This window comes from Fringilla coelebs (genome assembly GCF_963513975.1).
Source record: "Fringilla coelebs genome assembly, chromosome: 5".
Taxonomy (NCBI): domain Eukaryota; kingdom Metazoa; phylum Chordata; class Aves; order Passeriformes; family Fringillidae; genus Fringilla; species Fringilla coelebs.
The window spans coordinates 32008006-32034974 of NC_140033.1; the positions used below are offsets into that span (position 1 = coordinate 32008006).

Here is a 26969-nt window from a genome sequence, read left to right on the forward strand (position 1 = left end):
CATTAAGCCAGCAAAACTCCCAGGAACACAAAGAAAGGAAGCAAGAGAAGGAGTCGCACCATCAACACAAGAAGGAGCTGCCCGGGTGGTACCTGCTACCTGCCCAGGGAAGCAGGAACACTTCACTGTCTGTGATCTTTCTTCTATCTTATTCTTATTGCAGCATCTGTGAAGCGCCACCACTTCACAGGTCCCAGTTTTAACATGGTGAGCTGTGAAAATAAGAAGATGAACAATTTGATGTCTTTGAGAAGTAATATCATATTGTTTCGTTTGGATTTTTTTTAATTAGAAATGCATTAAACTTGGCTCTGTAAGGCAATCTGACACACATGAAATGAGAGCTGCAATGGCATTAACACTAGAATGGAGTGTTGATCTCTTTTCCAAACACAGTATAACTATCTCAGGCAGAAAACACAGGCTAAAGAAGAACAGTTGGACAAGGCTGCATATGGGCCTGTACCAATGAAGTGGAAAGCAGAAACATAAAACTAACCTAGAAGCTACATTAATTTCTGGACTCCCATAAACAGCTGTGTAGCTCTACCAATATTTTTTTTCTTTTTTCCCTATGGCAGAAACTTTGAAATGAAAGTATATCAATGCTTAAAGACCCATACATGCATGTGTTTTCACAATCCATGTCTCCAGACTTTATGCCCAGAAGAGACTTTGACATGGTATTCCAACACCTTCCGACAGGAAGACAGAGAACAACTGGCAGGATACAGGGAAAACACTCAAACAAAACCCAGAAATAAAACCTACTAAGGAATCACACTTTAAATTTTTCTGCTGGGCACTGCAAAGTTAGTTTGGGAACATGGGGAACCAAATCTTTCGAACAAGGGAGGCAACAGGACAATCCTCATTATTGCATATCTGTACCTATCACTTCCATTCATGCTGCTCTTACTGATTACCAGAATCATACTGCTAGAGTCCAATGAGAGGACCAATTTGCTAAGAGCAGAGCTACCAAACCAGAACTACTGGTTCACCAGCTAGTTACCAAAGGATCTGGAGTTTGAAAAATGTTTTAACTGAACTTTCAGCAGTTGCTTATACAAGGCCAGATATTCCTGGGGGTAGCTCATTACCATCAGAAGAAAGAGAGAAAAAAAATCTGAACTTTAGCTGATATTGACCTACAACCTTGTATGGGCAGGAATATTAATTATGTGAATATGTGTCCCTTATTTCTGCTGCTATTTAACTTTTTGTGTGCTTTATGCAAAGGCTGTGTATTGAATGCTTCAGCTATCTTTAATATCACTAGTGTCAAACACAAACAAGAGCTTCTACAAGGAAAAAGCCCTAAGAACAGGAGCCCAGCACTGATGTCTGGATTCACTCCGTTGTTATTTCACAGTGTCAGTTCCTCAAAGGCCTGAGGAAGGAACAAAACTTGATGTAGGCTACAGACCCCCTGAATTTCCTAGAGGCAAAACCCACAGATAGCAATTGAACTCTGGGTCTTTATCAGCAAAACATAAACTGCTAAACGTTTCATTGGGGAATTATGCATTTTTCAGGATAACAAATTCCAGTGAACAGTCTGTGGTCTTTGTCATCACTCAATTCATTGTACCATGTCAGGTTTGATTACACTCGACCACATCATGCTGTGCTACAGCTGAAATTATATAACACAATGCAAGTAATTAACCCATGATCCATCACATTTTGATATGTTGAAATGTTACATTTAAATCAAAAATCTAGGAGGAAAAAAATCTCTTTACACACAAAAACTGATTTTCTTCACTTTATAACTGTAATTTTAATTCAATAGAGGATGAGGAAAGTAATTCATACTGAACTTTGAAATCTCTGTTATTTTATACTTTTAATGACATTGAGCAAATATTTTTACAGCTGCTAGCACAGGCTGCCCCAAAAATTACTTTTAATTCTTTTCCAAACAATTCCACTGGTATACATGCCAATAAGGCAATTTAAATAAATACAGCCATTTTTTTCTTAATAAAACACTTGTAAAGTTCTCTATTTATGAATAGGAAAAAAAATGATCCTAGGATATATTTGGTATGTATAATATATAGTAGAACAAACACATCCCGTTTTTGCAGGTTCACATTAACTTTAATTTTGATAAGAATTACATACCTTATATCCACTCATCCTAACACAAATTCACTAAATTTCATTTTATGAAAGGTACATAAAACACCCCAGACACTGAATCTACAAAAGAAAGTAAATTTAGTGGTAGAATGAGAACTTCAAACCACTTACTTTTTTGCTATATTAGTTTTAATTTGTATTCTGTATCAATGATCCTGAAATTTTGCATCCTCACTCTCTTATCATATAACTTTATACTGCTCTACCGTGTCTACACAAACACCATAATACAACCACTAAGGGAAAACAAAGTACAATGTACAAAAGTAGCCATCAGGAATGGAAGCCAGTTAAAAGAGCGACTGTAAAATTCTGTGAGGGAAATTTTCACACAGAGACAAAAATTTTGAATGCCTCCCTTGTAGTAATTAGGAGGAGAAAATCAGGCATTGTGAGACTTATGGAAAATGAGTGCAATGAAATGAAACAGTCATATTCATATACAATACATAAAAGCATTTCAAAGGGTGAAAACACATATAAAAATGGAAGAGAACAAAAAATAACCACATACTATCACTAGTATTTGGGGAACCTTTAATAAAGATGCTTTGAAATTTTCTGGGTATAAAGCAAAAAACATCTTACAAAAATATACAAAGATGTTTCAAACATTGAGAAATCTAGGCTAACCACCCTCTATTTTCCATTTGCCATCTAGAAAATGTCATGAAAATTCCTTGACAGGAAAAGTAGGGATTTCAGCTCCTCATGATATCAAATAATTAAGTTCCAGTGCAGCAAATACAGGATCTGTCACATTTGTGTGAAATTAAAGCTTCTATATGGTAGATAAAGAATTCCCTACAACCTAAAACAAATTAACCTCATTAAGCCACTGGATCATTCCACTAAAGGAGGATAATACTTTGGGAGATTCACAGTTTGGTTTTGTTTCTTTTCATCCTGGCACAGATTTCAAAGTAGGCTGCTTGCTTTGCAGAAATTGTTTGAAGAACCAAATGTCATTTCCCACAGAAATTGTTATTCAAAACCACTGCAAACAGTATTCTGTTTGCTACTAATGCAGGCAGACCTTCCTGCAATCAGTGTGGAGAGGGACTGAAAGAGACTCAGAAATCTCTATGGGTACAGGCTGCAAAGTTTTCCTGATGATTGTGCACAACATAATATACCTATAAATTACATTCCAGAAGATCTAACGCTGTATCATGAGAGTGGAGCTTGGAAAACAGGAACAACCCTATCTCACCCATTAATGGCATATGCTGTAATTAACCTGCCACTTTTTCAGATTTTTTTTCGTGTAGAGAAATCATCAAAACCTATCTCATAAATCAGAACTAGAAGCTTCAGCGACAAGTATCATGTTCCTGGAAAAAATAAAACTAAACAATTACTAGTCTTCATTTTAGATAAAACTTTTTTTGTTCCTTCAGGGTAGCTTTATATCTTTTTCCTTCAGGTGAATAAAATTTCAGTCACATTGGCACAGTGCATCTGGCTCTAAGTTATGACCCCTACTCCTCTATTTCTGTGGGAAGATTACTCCAGGGAAGAATGGAAGTTACTACTCAAGATTGTTATTTTGTAATTCAACTCAAAACTATGAATATAAGGTATTTAGTGTAGGAATGCAAACCTTGCATTAAATCAAGAAAATCCTCTGAATAGCATCATCCATCATGATCACCTTTCCTAGCGTCAACACTTAAACATTGATGTTCATTTCTGTCACCCATCTGCTCAATCATTTGGATCTTTTCTTTCCTGCAAGTTGCACAGATCATGCATCAACACATACACTGGCCATTAACTAAGAAGAAGAAATCATGTTGCCAAGAACTAAAAAAATTAAGTCACAGCTTTATTATGTTTCTGACTACAGGATCCCCATCATTGCAGTGGGCACATACAAATAGCAGGGGAAATAATCCAAAAGGCTCCATTGCTCTTTGCAAAGACACTGGCACAGCTGGGTGATGCAGGTAAATGCATCTAATGACTAAGAGCTACTGGAAGCAAAGAAGATCCCTCGTCTCTTGTCCAGAATTCTTTCATCCCCTGCTTGTATGAACATTGTCATTTGATAGTAAAGATGGTAAGCCAGGGATTTGGACTGGAAGAAAAATTTCCCTTCTTTTAGGGCTAGTTCTCTACCAGTTTAGCTCCTACATCTTGCTGCAGAGACCAGTGAGAAGCATTTTCAGCAAAGGGAAGAGGAAGGAGATGGCAACAACAGATACCTGATTAACTCCTGCAGAAACCAGTTCCTATCTCAGCTTGCAAGAACTGCAGCTCTGTATTCTTACGTGAAATAAATGTCTCTTATTTTATTCTATTTCAGGTAGTTTTTCTGAGGTCACGGAGACTAAAATCTGCTAAGCTTTGTTTGTTTGAGTCTATGCTATAGGGGAGAAAAGAAGCATCAACAATGAATAGAAAAATGGAAATTACACTTCACCATGAGTCTCAATCCACATTGCATCTAATATTTTATACACTTAAGACTTTTTGCTGTCTTGAGTATGATCAGGAAGATTTCCCATATGAAATACTACACTAGCCCAGTCTTTCAAAGTAGGTACATATGCTTTCAAAGTAGGTGCATATACTTTTTTTCATGTAAGGTTTATCCACAGTAATGATTATAATGGAATGACTCTTTTAAGTTATCATCTACAAAGAAAAATAGACAGTATTTCAGGATATTGTCAACTTACTTCATCCATTTTTCTAAGTGGTTAATCACTATTTTATACCACAATATTCAAACAAATATGTGACTGGATGTTATTGGTAGAATAAATAAAATTAGTGTTAAAATACACCATTTTTCAAGAATGGGCTCTAGATCACTGCCCTACCCTTAAATGTACAGAAAAAAGAAAGAGTGTTTTCTTGTTCACATAGTTTATTTGTTTTGTTCATACTGATTGACAAGGAAAACAAATGTAGGTTATTTTTCTGCTACACTTCAGCAATTTCAGTATGTCATATCAGTCTCAGTGTGTCACTGTAGAGAGGAAGGATACAAACAAACTTGAAAAATCTCCTTCACACACACAGCAAACACACACTTTCACACAATATGGTTGCATGTTTTCAATATTTTAATAAGTGTTGGTAGCTGCCATTTCTAAGCAATCAAAATCTTATATAACCACTGCCAAGTCAGGATTTCCATCTAACTTGCTCTTTAAATGTCAGAATAAGATATATGAAAACACATACACTATCTAATTTCTTCATTCAATTAATTTTAGTGTTCTGCAATATTTTCTATAATATCCATGTAACAGCTGTTAGGGAAAAACTTGAATGTAGTTTATTTCTACTCTACCAGCAATGGTTCTGATATTACTGCAGTTCTGTGATGCGAGGGCACAAGCAATGTGACACTTTTTGTTAGGGATGAAATCTTTGATTTGACCAGCCATTAGTGCAGTTGGGAAATAAACAGCCAAGATTTTAGGAGCACAAGCTTCAGCTGGCTTTTGTGGCCACAAAACAAAGCACAACTCCATTTCATCTCCATGGGCTGAAGAGAGAACTGGCAGCACAGACATCAGGAAAAGACGCCTGACTCCCAGAGCAGCAGTGGTAGATGTACATCAACAGCAAACTTAGTCAACATTACCTCTAAAGATCAAATTCAAAACACTTTGAACTCAATGGTTTTGGTTTGATAGGTGGTTTTTAGATCAGAATGTCAGTGACAGAGTAATTTTATTTTTCCAATAAAGGTGACATCTGGATTTGCAACTGAGTAATTTATTCTGATGATTGAATATGCAGCACCTCTTACAATGATTGAACTATATATTGATGATATATAGTCTAGCCATGTGAAAACTGTGGTGAATTAAGATTATTAAATAAAACAAAATCAAAGAGAATTGTATTCACAAGGGTTTTTTAATTTTATTTGGACATTTTTAAATTGATTTGAAAATCTTATGATATTTTTTAAACTGGGAAAATTATTACAAAAAAAAGGGTTTTTATTTTTAAAAACTTACTTGGTGTTCATCTTTTTCTTTGCTGTTTTTTTTTTCCTTGTTTGGCCAGTGAACAGAAAAATCAATTACAGACACAGCAGTAATTCCTGTGTCCTCAGTGGTGACGATGAGGCATGACACAGTTGTGGTGCATCTCAGGAAAGGCACTCATGTTGCGTTATTTTCAGATGACACGTGGGGTTGTACTATAGTAACAGCAGGACAAAAATGCTAATTTTGTGCTATCCTATTCTACACTGTCACAGAATCATAGAATGGGTAAGGTTGGAAGGGACCACAGTGGGGTTCTGTCCTTTTGACAACCTCCCTCCAGATAGTTATACACATTGTAAATGTACACGCTGTCAGGAGCCAGCTGTTTCCTCGTGGCCCAGAAGGCCAGTGGTATCCTGGGGTGCATTGCCAGGTCAGGGGAGGTGATCCTGCCCCTCTACTCCGCCCCAGTGAGGCACATCTGGAGTGCTGTGTCCAGTTCTGGGCTCCTCAGTGCAGGAGCTCCTGGAGTAGGTCACACAAAGATGATTAAGGGACTGGAGCATCTCTCTTAGAAGAAAAAAATGGAGGAGCTGAGACTGTTCAGCCTTGAGAAGAGGCAACTGAGAGGCAACCCCCATTGGTGTATATATTATATATTCCCATACAATTATTTCTGAAAACCCTACAAACACACCTTACTGACAGGTCCTATTTACTGTATTCACATTCCCATGCTTTGTATCTCAGCTACAGTTATTAAAATCACTTGTTCACTTCAGGCACTGAAAATTCCAGACAGAGTATGCTCTACTTACACCAGTGGAGAATCAGTTTTAGGTTAAAAGTACAGCATTGTTTTTCATTTCTCTTTTACTCTGATGTCTCTTGCATCTTGGGATAGGTTCTCAGGTGAACTGCTAAAAAAAACCTATAGCTGATTGCTTGGAATATTTTGCAGTGCCACTTGTAGGCAACACACACAGAGAAAATACTGCTAACTGCAGCTCCTCCCAGGCTTTTGGATCCAACATGAATTTTTTCTCTCCTGAGAGAATAATTTTAAAGCAACAAGAGTCATTCTTGATAAGTGTTTATTCTGCAGATGCTGGCTCAGCTCCTCTACCCCTCAATTAACCCAATTAGTCCACTTGGGTGAAGGAGGATGAGCAGAGTTCATATGACAACGCTATGCACACAGCAGCTCGGGTAGCCTTTCAAACCTGAACTAATGAATGGTTCGCCACAGTCACATTGCCAAGCATAATCTTCTGCACAGTGCCAAAGAAAAATCTCATCCATCAGTTTGTCTGCCAGCTGTCATTTACAGCCATCTGTATGGGAAGACATTTTCCCTTTTGGAAAAACATCAAGGAAAAACTACAATATAAGCATTCCCCTGAGAAGAGCTTACTAATGAATCTGTGAGATTTAGCCTCAGATATCCCCATACCAAAATCTATGCACTGAAATGGACTGCTGAGATATCTCCACTATGAGAGGAAAAGACTTACTGGAATAAAGTAGCAAGCTGGCATAGTCCCAGCTGTTCTCACAAACAAAAACTACAGATGGAGCACTTCATGGAGAATCCCTTGGACCTGGGGAGCCCACAGCCATCTCCTAGCCTTACTGAGACTAATTGTCTTCAATCAGTCCTCTGGCAGGAATGAGCCAGTCTTAAATAATCTTACCTCCTCTCTCTCAGAAAAGTCAGTGCCTTTTTATGGCAATGGCTATAAATTATTACTTCATACCAAACTTTTAGCCAAAGAGATAGGAATTCAAAACACAACTGATTTTCAGGTAGCCTGAAGGATAATTTCCTCTTCTCCATATAACCCCACTCAGCCTAGAGTGTTTCCCTCCCTAGGTCCAACTTTTTAATTTTGAAATTGGGTAATCTGTAGGTTCACAAAACCACAAAGCATTCAGATACAGATCACAAGCAGAAATCATTTTGGGGATTTCCAGCTCTGCATATGTCCACACACCAGAAGAGGAGCAGAAGAAGCTTCTGCACATCATCCCAGTCCTCACCCCAAGATGGGCTCCCTGACTGCAGCCTGCCTGCTGGGTCTTACCCCAGCTCCCACTGCAGGTGCCCAGAGAGGAGCTGCTCCACCACAGCCACCCCATTTGCCAGGCAGTGGATGAGAGGATGATGACAGAAGCAAAGGCTGTGTGCTTCCTTATGGGACAGAAATGGAGCCACTTTGCTTTTTGCAGATGAGATGCTTCCCACATTTCTCCTCCAACAGCTGTGAGCTTACACAATCCGTGAGAAAGTTTGTGTAGAACCAGAAGAAAAACACTCAGGGCGAGGTGCAGTTTATAAATACGACAAGTCAAAAGCCCCGGTATCTCCAAGGTTGTTATCAAACATGTTAAGCAAACGATATATTAAAGTGTGCAGACATTTTGCAAATTACCAGGCTGATGCTTGAGATTACTAATTATATGATTTCACAGAGAAAAAAGGCTAATCCAGCTTTCAGGCACTCAAAAGAACATTTGGCACAAAGACTTTTTATTCTCTCATACTCTCTCTTTGGGCCTTCTGCCAAATATCTCGACTCAGCAAGAAGCAGTAGCACATGTCTCAGTGCAGCCTTCAGCCTTTGGCAGAATACAAAACCCCCACATCTTCTCCTCAGTCTCAGAGAGTCAGAAGCCTGTCATTTATTTACACAATTAGGGGGAATATATTTCCTTTTCCCCTCATCATTGATTTTCTTTTCTTTCTAGCTGACCCAAATGGTCACATTGTATAGATGACAAATTAACATGTTCTCAGGGATACATCAGAAAGAAAAAAATAAATTGTATTTCTACCTCCCCGTATTTGCACGACCCTCTGGCACAAGACCTTCACCCTAAGTAGTGCCTTAAGAAAAATATTGTGTGTGGAAGTTTCTATGGAATAGGATTAGGGCAACAAGGAGGAGAGGTATATTCAGCAGTGCTCCTGAACTGCCTTTTGCAGCATTCTCATCCTTATTAAAAAGTATCTCGAGCACTTAGAGGTGCCTCTGTGGAGACAACAGCCAAAGCCCAGGGAAAGGGAACTGTGATTTCCCCACAGAAAGATGCAGCTGCGTCCCTGCATTATATTTCCATTGCAACACACATCTAACTGCTTAGATGTCATCTTTCTTCTGCAATAAAGATCTTCATTTATTAAGGTCCAGAAGCTACTTTCACAGAATCTTAAAATGGCCTGGGTTGAAAAGACCTTTAAGATCATTTAGTTCCAACCTCTCTGCTGTGGACAGAGACACCTTCTACTAGACCAGATTGCTCAGAGCTCCATCCAAAGTGGCCTTAAGCATTTCCAGAGATGGGGCACCCACAGCTTCTCTGAGCAACCTGTTCCAGTGCCTCATCACCCTCATGGTAAAGAATATTGTCCAAATATCTAATCTAAATCTATTCTCTTTCAGTTTGAAACTATGCTCCCTTGTCACTACATCTTCTTGTAAAAAGACCTTCTCTACTTTTCTTGTAGGTAAAAGACCTCAGCTATAAGATGGTCAATCCATATTTAAGCATGTCAACAAGAATTTCATTATCAAAGTATTCATGTTTTATTTCACTTTTCAAAAAATTATGCTTAGCACCCCTTATTCAGCATAAGGGGTGAATAAGGGGTGCTAGGCATATTCCCATTCAGCCTAAGATTTTTCAAGCTTTGAAAAGCAACGGGCCCCCAAATTTATGTTGAAAATATAAAAAATCCCATCAAATAAAGAAGACTAAAGAGAAAGCCATGATTTCCAAACTAAGCAGCTCATTTTTTTTTCCTGATGGCAAATATGAGCATCACTTGTTTAAGATCTATATTGAAGATCTACTAATCTGATGAAACTTGCTATAACAGAAGCACTCCAGGATTTTAGTGATGACCCAACAGAAACCAGTCAGTGAAGTCAAGGTAAAGTTCTGAAAATTCTACAAATGTAAAGATTCCCATTGTGCAAAATCTTTCAAAAATAATAATCAGAATACTGAGTCCCTCACTATTCCTCTTCTATGCAGAAGGGTATTTATGTACAGCTCTGCACTCACTATTTGCATGAAAACATACCACAAGGTACTGAAAATACCTTTTAACACTTATATGTGTGTATTGATTCACCACATAAATATGTGATATTTAACACAGTAGCTATAAAAAGCATTTAATTTTTGAAAATCCACCTTTTAAAAGCTCTGCAAGATTTTTGCTTGCTTGCTTGGCTTGATCATTGTCTGGTTGGCTCATTTTATTTTACACATAGTTTTAGACAGTGTTAAAGTTTTTTGGTTTGGTGTTTGGTTTGGTTTTGTCTTTCTTCACCTGATCTATTGTCATGACTGAATAGAATGTACTAATTTAAAGTTTCTTTAATTCTCTTATGTATTTTTATAATATATTGCATTCCATTTTGCAGCTTTGCAATGCATTTTTACTTAATCAGTCAGCTAAAGAAAATTATCAAATACACTTTCAAATATTCCTCCCACAAACCATAGGCACATGCATGCACATTCACCTTCCTGACAACTATATAACTGCTTCTTTATTTTTTCATTTTTCCTTTTTTACACCCCTGCCTTCTAGGACTTCACCACCGTCCTTCAGACTCCTCCATATGTTTTAAGAGAAACTCCATAGGATGTCCCAGTACACAGTTCACTGTCTGAAAGAAAGATCTTAATTGTAAGTTTCAGCTTGCTTCTTTAGAGCCCCAGGCAAGCTCTTTGAAGTGTAGAGTCAGGAGGGAAACTTAGCTCAGGCCTTTTTAGAAAAAACTGCTAACAAGGCACACGTCTAGTTCTGTGAAATGCCTTCCTTCGGAGCGATCTCCTCTGCTACCACCTTCCCTCTACATTGTTGATTCCATATAAATAGCAAGTCTCTGAGGCATGGGTATGATTAATCAATAAGGATCTAGACAGAGGCTATGAATTGAAACTGGATGGCCTGGGAAGAGGCTGGCTATTCTTCAAGACAGAGGGAAAGAAGGCACATTCCAACAAGCCAGGTAAAAGAGGAGAAACTGCCAGGAGGGCCTTCTGGAGTCCTGAGATGAAGAATATTTTTGCCCAAGGATTCCCAGTAGATAATACTGTCAGATATGCCTTCTTGCTGAAAACATACCTTTAAACATACCTCGCAGACTCCCTGGCATTTGTTTCTGAAGGAACTCTGGTCAACAGAGGCTGTTGATGGGAAACATACACACCAGCCTCATAACTACCCAAAGTCAGAAGCTGCAAAAATAGAACCCAGAACCCCAGAAGTGTGGATTTTAACAGCTAAAGCAGCTGAAATAATTCACACCTTCAAAAATATCTATTCAAAAAAACAATATGGACCAAAAGAAATCATAATTATTCAGAGACATTTTCACACAGTGAAGATTTGGCTTCGTGCTTGGCATCTTAATCCTGTATCTTTATGGAAGCTCAAACACTGCACATAGGGATGCAAGAGGCCATACCAGGCCACCTCAGGATCCTTTTTCCTGCCTATCCACAAAATAAGCCAGGCACTTTGTGGAGCTAGACCACTGCTGGGACACAAGTACAGAGCACGGCAGAGCTTGCTGGGCATGTCTTGGACAAGAGTTTTTTGGGACTGCACACCTGGAGCAAAATAAAAACAAATTATTAGTAAACTAATTTTCTATTACACCAGAGATTTTAATGCAACTCTTGCCAATAGGAACTTGCAAGGAAGACAAACAGACAAATTACCTACTGCCCATAAAATTATAGCATCCGCTACTGGCTTCATACATTTTTATAAGTGCATATTCTTTGATCTTTTTGCTACTTTAATGTAAGATTTTCCTCACAGAGGTCAACATTAGAACCTCAAAACTTCAGACCTCACATTGCACTGAAGTGTGGTTTTTAGTGAAATAACTGAGAGACTGGGTAGCAGTTGTTATCTGTGGGCTGGTTTGAGTCTTTCAAAGTCCCAAGTGCAAAGCTGAATGCCACAAACAATACATTGTAGTGCAGTGTATTTATCTGCCAGGGTCTAAAAATGTGTCAGAAATGACAGCAGACTGTTTATAAATATCCATATCTAACCTCTTTCCAAGGTTAGATGAAATTGTAATGGGGAAATAAAAAAAACTGACTACTCACAATTCCTTACAAATATCTACACTGCCTCACAACAAAATATTTTTACTGCTTTAGTTCTAAAATGCACACCAGAAAAAATACATGACTGTTAAATAACTGTCCAGGTCCACAGCACAGATATGCTGTGAAGGGAGCCAAGTGTAATCTTCTTTAGCCTGTGGAAGACTTCACAAAACTCAAAAAAAAAATTGCCTTCCCCTTCAATTCACCACCTAAAAAGCTGAACAGCAAGGGGATACACCAGAGGATTTGACAAAATGCCATTCATGAGACACCTTGTCTGATCCCACACGAATCTAACAGGAGTTTTATCTTTACAGGGCTTACAAGTCAGGGAAATCTTCAGAATAATCCTAGCACATATCCTTCAGGTGCAGCTGTAGTTAGCAGATCATTGTAAAACAAAATAAAAATATGAAGAAATCGGAAACTGAAGATGCAGCAGAATGAGCCAGCATTTCCCAACTCCAGTGGGATAGCCTTGCTTTAACACCTAATTCTTTACGTGGAAGTGGTGCTTTCTCTAGGAACTCTTTGTTGACTGGGCACCTATAATTTCTAAGGAAAAACAAAAAAATAAATCTGGTTACTGTGAATCTTTTATTTCACACACAACCACTCTGATATTTGTTTTCTCTTCCCTTGGAGTCTTACTTTAATGAACGTGCTGCATAACACAGCATGTGTAATAATCTGGTTATTTCTGATCCTCTGCCTCATCTCTCCAAGGGAGCCACAGGTTCATCCACCTTTCCTTTCTCATACAGTTGTTTCTAGAGTCCAGCAGCAGCACACCTACCTCTATTACATTAATATATTGTCATCTGCTTGAACAGAAACCAAATTTCTGCAGTTCATGCATGGTTCAGAGTCCCAAAAGCAGTGCACAGCAGTGTCCAAACCTGCAAACTGGAAAGATTTCCTGGAATTTTGTCCCTGACTATTTTTTCTCAAGTTCTATACATAAGCATACTGACATAAACACATATACAATCAAGGACATACCAGGGTCTCCAGGTAGAGCCATCCCATGTTTTAACATAGCAATGCATCTTGACATTTTTATTCATTTTCTGATTCTTTATAGCATCATTTACTGTATCATTATTATTACAATAATGAGAGTGGGGTTTCAACTGTTCTCTACAAAACCACAGACACATCACCATATGCTGGATGTCTACAGTGCCTAATCTAAGCTGGACATCCCTGTGTGATCAATGCAGCTAGAGAAAGAAGCACCTCCAGAATTACCTCCAGAAACACTCAAATCTTAAGGATGCAAGATTAGATCCTTCCTTAAGGGAAAAAGCTACATCAGGAAAGATATTACTTGATCCCTGGTTAGTAATTTCACCTGTGAAACTGCCCTCATTGGAATCTGACATTGCCACAACACTGAAACAGGCCAAGCAGAGATCAGTGCTCTGTAATGACCATGTCTGCTCGATCATAATATATATTTGTATAACTAAACCAAGCTAAAAATGTATCCACTGATTTATTGTTCTCTGTGAAGTTGGGGTTTAAGACCTGTGACATTTGCCAGGGTGCAGCAGAGGAGTCACGTGCAGGTCAAAATAGAACACCTGAGTCAGAGGAAGAAACACACTCCCCTAGTTTTTATTTTAGGAGCTTTTAAAACTTCACTAGTTATGGTAGTAGCTTATCAAGACCGATTTTCAAAGTTCTGTTTTAAGAGTGAACTTTCAAAAAAAAAAAAATTTAAAAAGTGAGATAAACTTAGAGGACTCAGACATCCTGGATTTAAAATCCATCATCAATTTGTTTCTTCATTGTTTTAATACAGAAACACAAAAATACACAGAATCCAGAGCTTTTCAATCCCAGCTCTAAAGTAACATTTCTGCATTTTTCTCCAGGTCATCTGTAAGAAAGAAATCTCATTTTCCCATCTCTCGTCCCTTTAATTATTCATAATTGCTATGCATAACCCTAGGAGACTTTTCAGTAAAATAAAGTAAAAACTAAATGCTGAAAAAGCATAAAAACTCCATTAAAAAATATTGAATATTGAAACTGTTACCCCCCAATGGTTATTGTTATGAAAAATCGAGTGGTATTTTACAGTTTAACACCCCTCTCTTACAATAATTCTATTAAGATAAGCCATAATTTGGCATTTTCCTACATTTTTAGTGTGGGTCATAATGCTGCTTAAGTGTAGACTGTTGTATTCCTAGCACCCAGCAGAAAAACAAATTAGTTTATAATCACTCCTACAGATCTGTTCTAAATATAGATTTTAGGAGAGCTTTTCTGGCAGGCAAAAATGTCTGATTAGTGGGACCTTTAATTTTTTTTTTCCCATACACCATTATTTAGTATGACAGTTTTAAATGGGAGCTCTTCACAGGATTTATTGCATATCTAGGTTAAAAATGTTCATTAGGCTAATTCATATTTGAAAATAGAAACAAGAATTACAGTTGAGAAATATATTTCCTTCAGCAAAATCATTATGTTTAAAAATACTTACAGGAATTACTGTCAATAGTGTCCTATTGTCTAAACAGACTAGCACTCTTTATTTCAGAAAGATGAAGAAATAATGAGGCTAAAATATTGCCTGTGATGAAATAAATCACATGTGCTGCAAAAATAAGAGTATGATTTTCATAGGCCATTCAGAGTATTTAAATTTAGTTTTGCTCTCAATTTCAGAAAAAATACGAAGCACTTAAGTTCTAAAGACCTTTAATACAAACCAAAGTTGTTTATATCCTATCAGTGTAGGTCTTAGTTCAAACTAATTAAAACACTTTTGTGCTTTGCTGTTTCCAATAACAGCTGACTGTTTCTGAATATTTTTGATACTTCTACAGCTAAGAAACAGCTGGTTTAGAGTACTTTTATAGTCAACAATATGCAGTGATCCTTTCAGTTTGCTTTTTTGAGTTTTTTTTGAAAGAAAATTTAAAATTACATCAGTTTAAAAATTCTTTCTTTTCTCTAGCACTTGGAGAAAAGTACTGAACAATTAACTTTATTACACACTTGTGAAGGAGAATATACCTACCCCCTCCCTCTGGTGGTTATGCTCTTTTCTTCAGTCATGTTCCTCTTTACAAGCCGTATTTCAGAGTAAACCCAGGAAAATCTGATGACTGTGATGTGACAGAAGAAGGGTAGAAAATGAAAATGTGTGTTCTCTCCTTGAATGTCTTTGCAGAAAATGCATCTTGCAATTGGCAGGGCAAAAACTGGAAAGGCATGAAGTCATGAGCTAAGACCACTGAGCCCTGTGTAATGGGAGGGGCTCCTCCTATTTCCCCACTTTTTGTCTGTTTGTGTCTGATCCCATCTTCTTCCCTAACATTAGGCAGAGGGCCTGAGTGCCCTTCACTCCTGCAATCCCCCAGGAGACATCTCCAGGACTGGTGATCATCTAAACTCTACCATGAACAGGAGTGGCCTAAGGAGGATAAAAGGTTAATTTTTTTCTCAGATGTTTCCAGGGCACAACCTCTGCAGAATGCCCTTTGTCTTCTGCAACACCTTTCTAGCATGCAGTATTTTGTTACAATGAAGGAGAAAATATGTACCATTTACTTTTCATAACTGAGATTTTCTGGATTTTCACAGGTTTTTAAAACATAAACACAGACATAGAAAACTGTATTTTAACTCCCCTGAGACAATTTTTAACCAAAACTAGAAGGAAAAAAAGAAATTTAAACAGCTTTCATATGCACAGTGTGCAGCAGTGTAACAAGATGGCACAAAATTACTCTTCCTCCTTCCTTATTTAAACTTTTATCTTCTCTCAGATATAGTAATTTTTGCTCTTAATATCTCTGGCAGATGTTCTGGGGTGAATGAGGCAATTAAGAATCCAAAATTCCCATTTCTTCCAGATGCTTCTTTTCTCAATATTCACTCACTGGATATATATTTACTTTCCACTCTGTGGTATGTAGCAGTTAGCACACCTTCTGGGTTCCATTTCACAAAATTTCCACAGTTAATCTGACACATGCCAATGCATCTTAGATGAAAGTTTAGCACTAGCATTATTTTTTTCTATCAGTAGCATATTTACATAACAGAAGAAAATTGAACAAAGTTTTAAATAAGCTGTTAACTTAAGAAATATCGTCATTTTGTTTTTCACAGGTACAATGCTTTTTGCTATCTGTGTGATTTTTAAAACTTTGTTTTTTCCTCAGTCTTTCAGCTCACTGAAGGAATCTAATGATGGTTTTGGTCTTTTCTACGATCAGTTCTATCCACTGAGATAGAACTACAGGCTGAGGTGCTTCATGCTTTCTCCCCACTCATCAGACACATACATAGCTTTGGGTTCAAAACCTGAACCCAGAGCAATTCTGACCTTCTCAGTAATTCAGACAGCTCTCCTCTCCTATACAGCTTCAGAGCATAGACTCAGCTGAAGCCATTCTAATAACTTGCACCTAAAAATACAATGGCACAATGCACCCAAGATTTGTGTTGATCTTAACAGAGTACTTTTATTGTGTATATCCTTTCTGCAGCTCTGCATTCACCCAAAATAACACACACATTCAGGTTTATACTTTAGTCATTCAAGGGCACTTGATGTTGAAGCCAGATGTATTTTGCAAAAAGGAATTCTGAGTCTACTGCATTTACTTGAGAACAATTTGAGTACAAGAGTTATACAAATCTATGGGGAAAAAAGAACAAGACAGACTTGGCAGCTCCTGCCTCAGCCTCCTCATCATTACAGACAGAATTCTTGCTCAGCCTGGTAAAAGAGAGCTGCACAAGGCAGACTGCTCTTTTATGATTTTCCTGCTTTCTGTCACCTGAACCCCCAAGCCATCCTTCAGTAAGCATGCCATGGTTTGGTGCCCATCTAAGAAGAGAAGTGGGTTTTTCTTGGTCACAGTTAAATGGTACTTGCACACTCCCAAAGGGATGGTCAGAACTTCACTACTATTTGTTTGCAAATTTAACAATTCTTCCAGACTTTCTCTGCATGCACACAAATCTTAAGGGCTGCTGCCAAGAGGATGGGGCCAGGCTGTTCAGTGGTGCCCAGCGACAGGACAAGAGGCAACAAATAGAAACTGAAGCAGGAAATTCAATTTGAATCTGAAGAAAAACTGCTTTCCTGTGAGAGTGTGTGAGAAACTGAAATGTTGTGGTTAATGGCTTAAACACTGTTATGAAGGATTTTTTTGCACGAGGAGACTACACATGATCAAAGTGGCACAACAGATCCAGAGTCTGTTGCAAGAGACAGTGGCAAACTTGTCTCCCCCAGGAGAGTCACCTGGGGGTTCCCACCTTGCCTGAACATGTATTGATCCACTGAACTCTGTTTTAGGGCACCCTCACCACCAAGAAAACCAAAGAGGATCAACAGGACTACATCAGGTACCATAGAATGGTGACATTTTCTACTTAATCTGTCCCTCTGTCACTATTTTTGTCTCCCACCCCTCCCCCGCTTCACCTTTTTCTATTTCTACGTCATATTTACTGTTAAATAAAATCCATACTATTGACTTCAATGTATGATCTCATTTGCACCTTAATTCAGGCAGAAGCATTTCTCTAAAAGTTTTAATTAAATCAGACCGCTGGAACAGGCTGTGCAGAGAGGTTGTGGAGCCTCCTTCTCTGGAGATATTTGAGACCTGCCTGGACACCTTCCTGTGTAAGCTGCTCCAGGTGAACCTAGATGATCTCCAGAGGTCCCTTCCCACATCAACAATTCTCTGATTCTGTGCATTTTTGCTCAACAAGGAGAAACTGAACAAATATAAAATCCAGGTTTAACAGCTAAACCTTTTTTTAAACAACAGAATGACATTTGTAGAATGATACACAGTTATAAATAAATCTGTCACAGACCAGATTTCACTGGCTTCTGAACTGCACAATGAGACTCTACTTGAAAATTAGAAATAAAATAAGACCTTTAGAATTTTATTCAGACATTATGACCCTGATACAGGAGAAGAGCTTTTAGGCAGATGAAGGAACAACATCCAAACCGAGTCCCCCTGCTAAGAGACTTTCCAAAAGTTCCAGAAGCTGTCCAACAGTTTGTAAATTATTTGATATAGAAATTCAGGGAAGAATTCACAGTTACACCTAAAGCTTGAGTTCTCACTTTTTGAAAGGAATGAGCTCTGAAGGCTGTTTCAGTGAATCTAGAAGAGATGCCTAAAACTAGATGTTGTGGAAAATTCCCTGAGTTTTCATTTAGTTTTGAAAATCACCACTATTTTGTGAAACTACCATAAATAAATTATAAGCACTTAAAAAACTAAAATGGTCCACGTAAGGTATTTCAGCAATGATGACCTTGCATTTTCCTCTTTCATCCAAGTCTCTCATACCTCTTACACACATATGTATACATATATACATTGTCTTCTAAAACGATTACAAATTTTACAAATTTGCATTGAGTCTTTTATGGCCGGACTCACAACCTCAAAGGCCTTTTCCCACCTAAAAATTTCTTTCATTCTAGAATTCTATTCTATCTCTCTATTGCAGAGAAAGACTGCCCCAGTGAGCCTTAGCAGTAAATTCCCTCAGCCCCACAGTGAACACAACTCAACTTTTTTGCTCAGAAACTTTATAAACTGCATACCAAAACAAGGAAAGTATTTTTCTATGGATACTTCCCAGAATAGCTGACTGCTTCTGAATGTTTCCTTGGCACCTGTATGACTAAAGAACAGCTGTTCTAAAATGTGACATTGTACAAGCAATTACTAACACTGTTGTTGAGTAAATTCAGTGAAGAGTGTCAAGAGAGAAGAGCACAGTCTTTATACATCAGCAGCAGAAAATTAATACAAATGAAAATCAGATTAACATATGCCCTGAATGCTATAGGAATAATCTCTACACGGCACAAACCAAACAATCTGAGTATGTGACATCCTTTGAGTTGGATTATGGGGTATGCAGCTGGCACCAGCACACGTAAGGGACAGTCATTGCTGATTGTATGGAATGTGTATGGGAAAGTCTAAGGACAGTGCAAAAAACTTAATACTGTCTCTACAATGCATATGTCCCCCATACAGGAAAGCAGATGTTGACGTTGAAGATAGAATTGGTTCTAATCCTGCCATTACAGTAATTTTACACATGTGGTTTGTAGTGTAAGGGACCTTAAAGATTATCTAGTTCCACACACACCCTCTTAAGTGTGCGTGTGGAATGATGATTGACTCATGATATTGACTCATTATATTTGATTTATAAAAATGGTATGATCTTAAAATGTTAAATTATGATAAAATACAATGTAAAGGAAACTGTAAACTAATCAGATTTGCTTTTCAATTATATTCTTTTTGGATAGTTTTAGATATATTTCTTCAAGGAAAAAAGACAGGAAAAAATTAAATTGTCATACTAGTGGAGAAAAATCTCCTTGATTTCTCTACCACAGAAAACTGATTTCAGGGTCTTGGATACAAACTTGTCATGACCATCCAATATATCTCAAGATAATCCAACCATTGGCTCCAAAGCCGTCAGAAGATCTAAACACTGCCTTTTCTATTCATTTCATGTCCAATTCCAAGTCTGGAAACTTCAATCATAAGTACATGCAGGGCTTTCCTGCACATAAGGATTCACATTCTCAAGAGTAACTCAGTACACTTTAGTTACCAGAATCAAGTATTTATATAGAGACAGAAAATGGCATTTCCTCAAAAGTTTTATTTGTGTAAACTCATCTGATATTTACCTTTAAAATTTTGTAACAATTGTCCTGTTTACAGCTCCTATATTACATATCTGTACTGGGAGGATCCTCTTAAAAGACAGCGCAGCCAGTACTCTCAATGAGTAAAATTGTCTTCAGAAAGAGGGAAGGTTCTGGAGACTGGGCACAGGCAACTGCAGCAATGCCATGGCTTGCTGTGGCACAGCATCCTGCTCCATGATGTATGACAGGTGTCTCCAGGTCACTAAACAGTCCTACTCTTCCTTCCTGACCACAGCTGCATCTAACATCTTTATTTAAGACATTCTCTATGACATGATATACATTTAGGCAAATGAAAAATTCAGAATATAACTTTAAGCCCAGAAAATAATGTTTTAAATATGGAAAGGCTAACAGAAATACACATTACTATGTGCTACATTAATTGAGCACTTAAAAAGGTAACACAAAAATAAAAATTCTGATCAACAGATCCAAGAGACTATACTGCGCCACAATTTATTTCATACTATTTTTATGATTTTAGTAAAAACTGTGGCATGCAAATGTAATCACTCTATTTTCCTAGGCATAAGAATAAAGAAATCTAGAAGAATGTATTTCTCAGAACATATAACAACTCTACTGGAGGAATTTGAGACCAAGAATATAAAACTGGGAAAGTGGATCTGATTCCAGTATTAGGAAAAAGTCAACATTTACTCATGATAGGAGCAAGCACAGAAGAATAAGCCTTTTTCAGTCCTATGACCTTACAGTATTTTCTTAACAAAGAAGTATAGGAAAGTTTAATCTTCTGAAACAGAAACTGGCTAAAGTAACATTTAATTGGTAGGACAGTTATCTAAAGGAAGACAGCATTACAATAAATTAAAATATTAAAATGTTTGGAATTTGAAACTGTAGAAATCAACTATATAACTTTTAGAAGAATATAACTTTTTTACAATCATCTTCTTTACTCCACAATATAAAAATCTGAATGTATTTAAGAAAATTAGCCTGGGTACTTACTTATGGCAAGTTAATAAAAATTTGGCATAGGGATTACAAGACCAGGCCCCAAAAAAACCCCTGTCCTTTTCCTTTTCTCAGAAAAACCTCAAGAAGCCATACTACTTGCCAAATATAAACAGAAATATTTTCAAGGGATCACTACAAGGGAAAATGCATGATGCCCCATTGCAATGCTGGAACTTGTCCCTCCATGGCTGCTTCAAGGACAGACAGGATTCACAGCCAGGTGACGGAGGGAATGGGGTAAAAATGAAGGCAGACATTTGCTGTGATGGAGGTGGCACCACAGGGAAAAAATAGGCACAACTCTGCTATTGCAATGACTTCTGCACCCATGTCCTAGTAAACCATCAGAACCACTGGCACCTTAGCAGTAAGAGATTCTTTTTCCCTTTAGATCCTGGCAGAAGGCCAAGGAATGTTATCTCCTGAATTCTAACAGATATGGTATTAACATTTTAGATTGCAGTGGCAGATACTGAGACAAAAGTTTTTGACTGACTGTTCTATTTTATCTTCAAGGAAATGGCAATTTTTGGATTAGGTTCTGATCCTGATGACTGAAACTTTCAAATCAGGCTCAAGCTAGATAAGAACATCTAATATCTTTCTTTCCTACGCCTGCTAAAATAACTATCATCTTCCTTTGTTTCTATATTTAAACATTAATTACACTTAGAATTAGGTTAGTGAAAGCTGCACACAAAGCACTCTCATTTAAAAGAATTTATCTCTGGGCCAAAATTTTACAAGAGATAAGATGGTCCATGTTTGAGACAGCGAATATGACAAAAAAGTCTTTGAATGAAGCAGGACTGACAGAAAAATAATACCTGAGTGGATGTGTCCATGGGATATTTTAACAGACCCTACCCAGCAGTTTCCAGCCTCACCTGGCAGTTCCTAAGGCATCCATACACATTCCTCTTCATGCCTGCAACTTCCCTCATTTAAATATCAGACATTTTATTTTCTAATTCCAGTAGAGAACCTGAGATTATGCAGAACAACTCTTCTGTCCTTTTGACAGGTCCACACAACCAGAAGGTGAATTTATCGGCAGGGTCAGATCCCTCAACAAATGTTACAGAACAGGTACTTCAAAGAAGTGCAAGCTGAGGAAAAAACAGTGCTGCATCTGCTTACCCTTTATATTAGAGCCCCCAGAGAGTGGAAGTGGGAGACCTGAATTTGGTTCCCTCTGTAGCTCACAGTTCAAACCATGTATCTTACGTCCCCAAAGAATGGCATTACCTCCAATCGGGCTCACTCAGCTCACACCAAGGGAAACAAGAGGGAGCATGTGGCTCTCCAGTGGTTACTTAGGCGGAAGAAGAAATGTCTTATATCTGGTTTCTGTACTTTGCACTGAGACTACTTTCTGTTTTTAAATTGAATACAAATGTCCTCTATTTCTGCGTTATGAATGCTGTCTTCTACACACTGTAAAATCCTCAACAGAAAGGACAAATATAAATTCATACCAAACCCTTATAACCTCATGAGGAAGGTATTTCTACAGAAAGTTTGAATACTTCAGAGATCTCCTATGAAACCATTAGGGCTATTCTCTACTATTACCTAGACAAAGTCTCAAAAACATTAGGAATGCAGTTTCTTACTTCTCATAGTCATACCCATTCCCAAGCTCCAGGCAGGTGTGGCACAGGGAACGTCACAACACTGCTGCCAGCAGTGTTCCTGCCTCAGCAAGGCGGCTGAGAAAGGCAGACCCACTCAAGAAGGGTGACCTAACCACCAGCTTTAGGGGCTCCTTCATTCAGCTGGATTTTGGAACAGCTCCTCCTCTGCAAGGAGAAACCAAAATTCACTATCTCCGTGTGAATAGAAGGACATTCCCTCAGACTTCTAAACTGGTGCAAATTCACAGAAAAGTAGGCGCAGCAATTCTGCATCTTGTAAAATAGTTTTGTTTATCCATATAATAGGCATCAGATGAATAAGTTCAGCTTCTGAGTGACTTTTTTTAAATGAAAATAAATTATCATGATTTTTCATGATAAGTTGAAAAATATTCAATTACTTATCTACCTAGAGTGTTTTCTAGTTCTGTAACAAATTTCTTCTGGTATGTAAGCATTCATCATTAGCCATATTTTTAAGTTAGTTCTTATTTTTCCAGGATTTAAAACTAATGTCAAACTTATTGTTTTGCATTTTGAGAAATATTAAACTTTACTTAGATTCAAAAGCACTCTTCATTTAATTAGAATATTTTATTGCATTATTGATTTAAAAAACCCTTAGTGATCAAAAAGTTCATAGATGTATGTATTTTGAAAGAGTTTTTAATTTTAGGGTAGAAATTTTGTGCCACAGTAGTCTCTTCTCTAGAAAGGAGTGCTTGTAAGGGGGTATCAGTACATTTTTTCTCAAATGGACCAGTTCAACACTTGACACCTGAAACATCGGCTGTGATACAATAGTTATCAAATCAATTCATGCTCCCTATGACAGAAATAGCATAAAGTCAGTGATGCTGAACTGATGCCTGCCTGCCATATCTGCCAGCAAACACTGTATGTTTGTACAGGTTTGTTTGTTTACCAAGGGCTAGCAATGTGTAGGAGGATCAGGATTAGTCTTTATCAGTTTTTCAACTCATACACTTGACAACATCCTTTTGGAGATTGATATGCCTCTCTCCTCATATGTAGCTACTGCAGCACAAATGCTTCTGGTACTGCAAGCTGATTCTCGGGTGCACCTGCTTGGGTAAGGCACCCGTCACCATGGTATCAGGTTCCACAGCAAAATGAAAAAAAAAGCAAAGGTACTGGGTTTTTTTACACAAGACAGGATAAATGGAATATAAGCATGTGCACAGCCAGGAATCATGCTGAAGAACTTGTAATCCTGTGTGCAGCAAAAAAAAAAAAAAAAAAAAAAAAAAATTAGAGCAAGATTTGTGTTGTTTTAAACACTGTTTAACATTCTTGGCTCTTGGACTTACTGTCCAGAATGATGAAACTCCAGCCATCAGTCAAGATAATGGGAGCAGAAGTCTCTTCAAACCAGACTTCTCAAGAGAAAGAGGGGTGGATTTGGCACCCACACACATCACACTGAAAAGATGTAATCTGAAATCCCAGCTTGTAACCCTGTTGCTCAATTGGTCCTCAGAGCCTTGTTTCCCATGCCCTGCCTTGGCCTCTATTTTTCTTGCTGCTGACTTGGGAGTTTTCATTTGTGCCATATCCCAGAAATAAGCACAACAAGCCTACTCATAGCCTGTCAGAATCATCTGTTTATATTCCTCCTGAAGTCTGCCTGGAGAGCAGAATGCTCATTAAACAATTTTTCACACACTGATGATCTTTTTCTTCTTGTACTTTTTCTTTTCTTTAACAATAGCTTTCTGAAAAAGAGATGGGTTTGAAAGTTAGAGCGACTAGTGAATAAGATGAGTAAGTCAATAGGAAAATAAAGATTTTTTTTAAAATGCAGATTATTGATTTTTGGAATTGTAGGGGCTCCTTCAAAGTCATTAAGGGTTTGTCATGTCAATATGTTAGTAAGGACTTCTATAAATGAAGATTAATGATGCTAGGGATAATTAGTGCTGAAAAAACTCTCATGTTTCTCAGTATTTGGAAACTCCATGCAAAGGTGAACAGCATCAAGTTCTCCTTCAATGTACCTTACCTCCACTTTTGCCATGAGAGCAGGGGTAAGATTTTCTATGACACAATGGGAATTCAAACTCCCAGTACCTTTGGAAATCGATGGTAACTGAGCTGCATAACTCTGAGTTTTGTTTTTTTTTTTTTTTAAATCCCCAGTATAGTGAGTGCAGCTGATTTACTAAATCCACAAGCCAAAATATTTCTAAATATTTTTTCTTTCCAAAAGAAATTGAACAGGTAAAGTAGCTGCTTTTCCAAATTAAATACTCAAGTCATGCTCCTCATTATTTTTTCCTACAAAACTTCATATATTTTGTTAAAGGTGTGAAAAGATACACATTAAAGAAAAATAAGCTTTTCGTTAGCTTGCAGGGATATAAAGAAGACCTTACAGCTAATAACCTCATTTTTAAGGGGGCCCATGCACTTTTTTATCTAAAAAATTTAAATTAAAAATTCCTTAAGATATCTCTGCTCTAAGGCTGAGGTTTAAACAACAAACACTGTCCAGATAATCAATGTATAGTTCTGCTGCAGTTTCCCTCGCACAGCTAAGCTACAATTAGTGGTGGATTTTTTTTTCTCAATTATGAAGCACAAAATCCCAAAATAGTCTTTATGCTTATAATTTGTTTCTATGAAATACATGGTGATAGGTTTTACTCATCAGTTTGCCAAAAAGTACAGCAAGCATACTTTGGCAAAGTTTGAATCGCACAGAAGCAAACACAGCTTGACCAGCCCTTGCACATGGAATCAAAATGGTCTGGATATTGGCTTTTTGGATGTTTAAAGAGAAATAATCAAAGCAAAAGGATTCTGAATGCAGGCTAGGATATCTTGGCTCTTTTCCAATAGACAACTAAACCGGGAAGCCACAGCAGAAATCTGTGCTCTGGTTTGGAGGGGGAGCAAGGCTGAGGAAAGGATATCAGCACAGTTCTTCTCTGGCATGACACCCACCTGGTGGCCTGCTGGGCCACATCAGATTCTGCAGTTTTGTCTGCAGTTAAATTGCAACTTGTATAAGACTTTGCATAAGTGTCTCTGCATGCTGAAGTCCTCAGTCAGAAGGTCATTTTGAAGCAAGGCATCTTCACACAACAGAAAAATATCTAGCAGCTTGATATATATAAATACCTGCTCATAAAATCCTGTCATCAGAGTGAACATTGTAAAATGTACATGGAACCAGAGAAATCAACTAACTGAGGGGTTTTTTAATCCTTCCTCTGGGTTTAACTCCTTAGCTTGTGTCAATGTTCGTGTCCCACCCTTGCTTCATCCAGGTTGTTAAAGCTTATTCTGATCTTGTATAAACAGCCAACAGACACTATATGATGGTGAGAAATGGAGTTCAAAATCCTGTTGTATTGCAGATCACATTTGAAGTCCTATTAGTCTATAAGAAGGCATTTGTTTGTGAATCTATAGAGTTGGTTTCTTGTGTTAGGGTTAACAGAAACACACATGGAAAAAAAAACCTTTTTACAAAATTAAATAATCCATCACTGCTTGTGCTGGTATGTAATCACACATACTAAAGGCTGGGATGACCAAAAGGAAACAAATCTCACATTGTCACAAAAAGTTCCTGCTCAGGTTTAAGGAGGAAAGCATAGAAACCCGACAATACTGCAACGTGGCAGTCTTTTTTTGATGATGAAACAATCTCATTTAATACACAGTATCCATGAAGTTAATCTTGGTAGAAAACTTCACACAGAAACATCATATAAGCTACTAAAAAATGTTTCTTTCTAGGGTTCATTCCAGGAATTCATTTCCATCATATATATCTGCTGATAACTATTTTTATGAGACAAAATCTACTCAATATTTTTTTTATTTTATTACCCTTTTTTAGCATGTAGTGAAATGCTAATGCACTGATTAGTGAAGCAGTAACAGGGGAAATATGCATGAGGAGGAAAGGTTGCATAGACCAGACCCTTCTGAATTTGTTGGTGGAGGCCACAGACACAACAGTATGATAGAACAGAACAGAATTCTTACCTTTATGATGATTTGCCCCAGATGCTAATTTCCCCCACAGTGTTACAACAAATATTATTATTAGCAGTTTTCCTTTTGTTGCTTTCTGTAAGTATCTCTTATTCATCCTGAAAACAAAAATACACAAAATTAAATATTTATCGTAAGATTTCTTAAAAAGACATATTTTTTCTTAATTTAAGGACAATTGACTAAGTTTTTATAAGTTTCTAGATCACAATCTTAAAGCCTTAAATTCTGCTGAGCTCTTAATGAGGTACATAAAGTAACAACATAACCTCCCACCCTGGTCTGACAGCACTCCTCCACCCTAGTCAGTACCAGGAG

The 26969-nt window shown here is 37.6% G+C and overlaps 1 protein-coding gene across 1 annotated transcript in view; it reads right to left on the bottom strand.

Annotated features, from left to right (window-relative positions):
- The window catches only part of TAFA2 (TAFA chemokine like family member 2), a gene marked incomplete at both ends in the record, with an annotated part of 47788 nt that extends 21040 nt beyond the window's left edge, over positions 1–26748 (bottom strand). Inside the window, 2 exons of the mRNA XM_084205436.1 lie at positions 60–212; positions 26643–26748. Coding sequence (XP_084061562.1) covers positions 60–212; positions 26643–26748 — 259 coding nt within the window. The remainder of the gene's footprint in view (positions 1–59; positions 213–26642) is intronic.
- Positions 26749–26969: the final 221 nt, after the last annotated feature.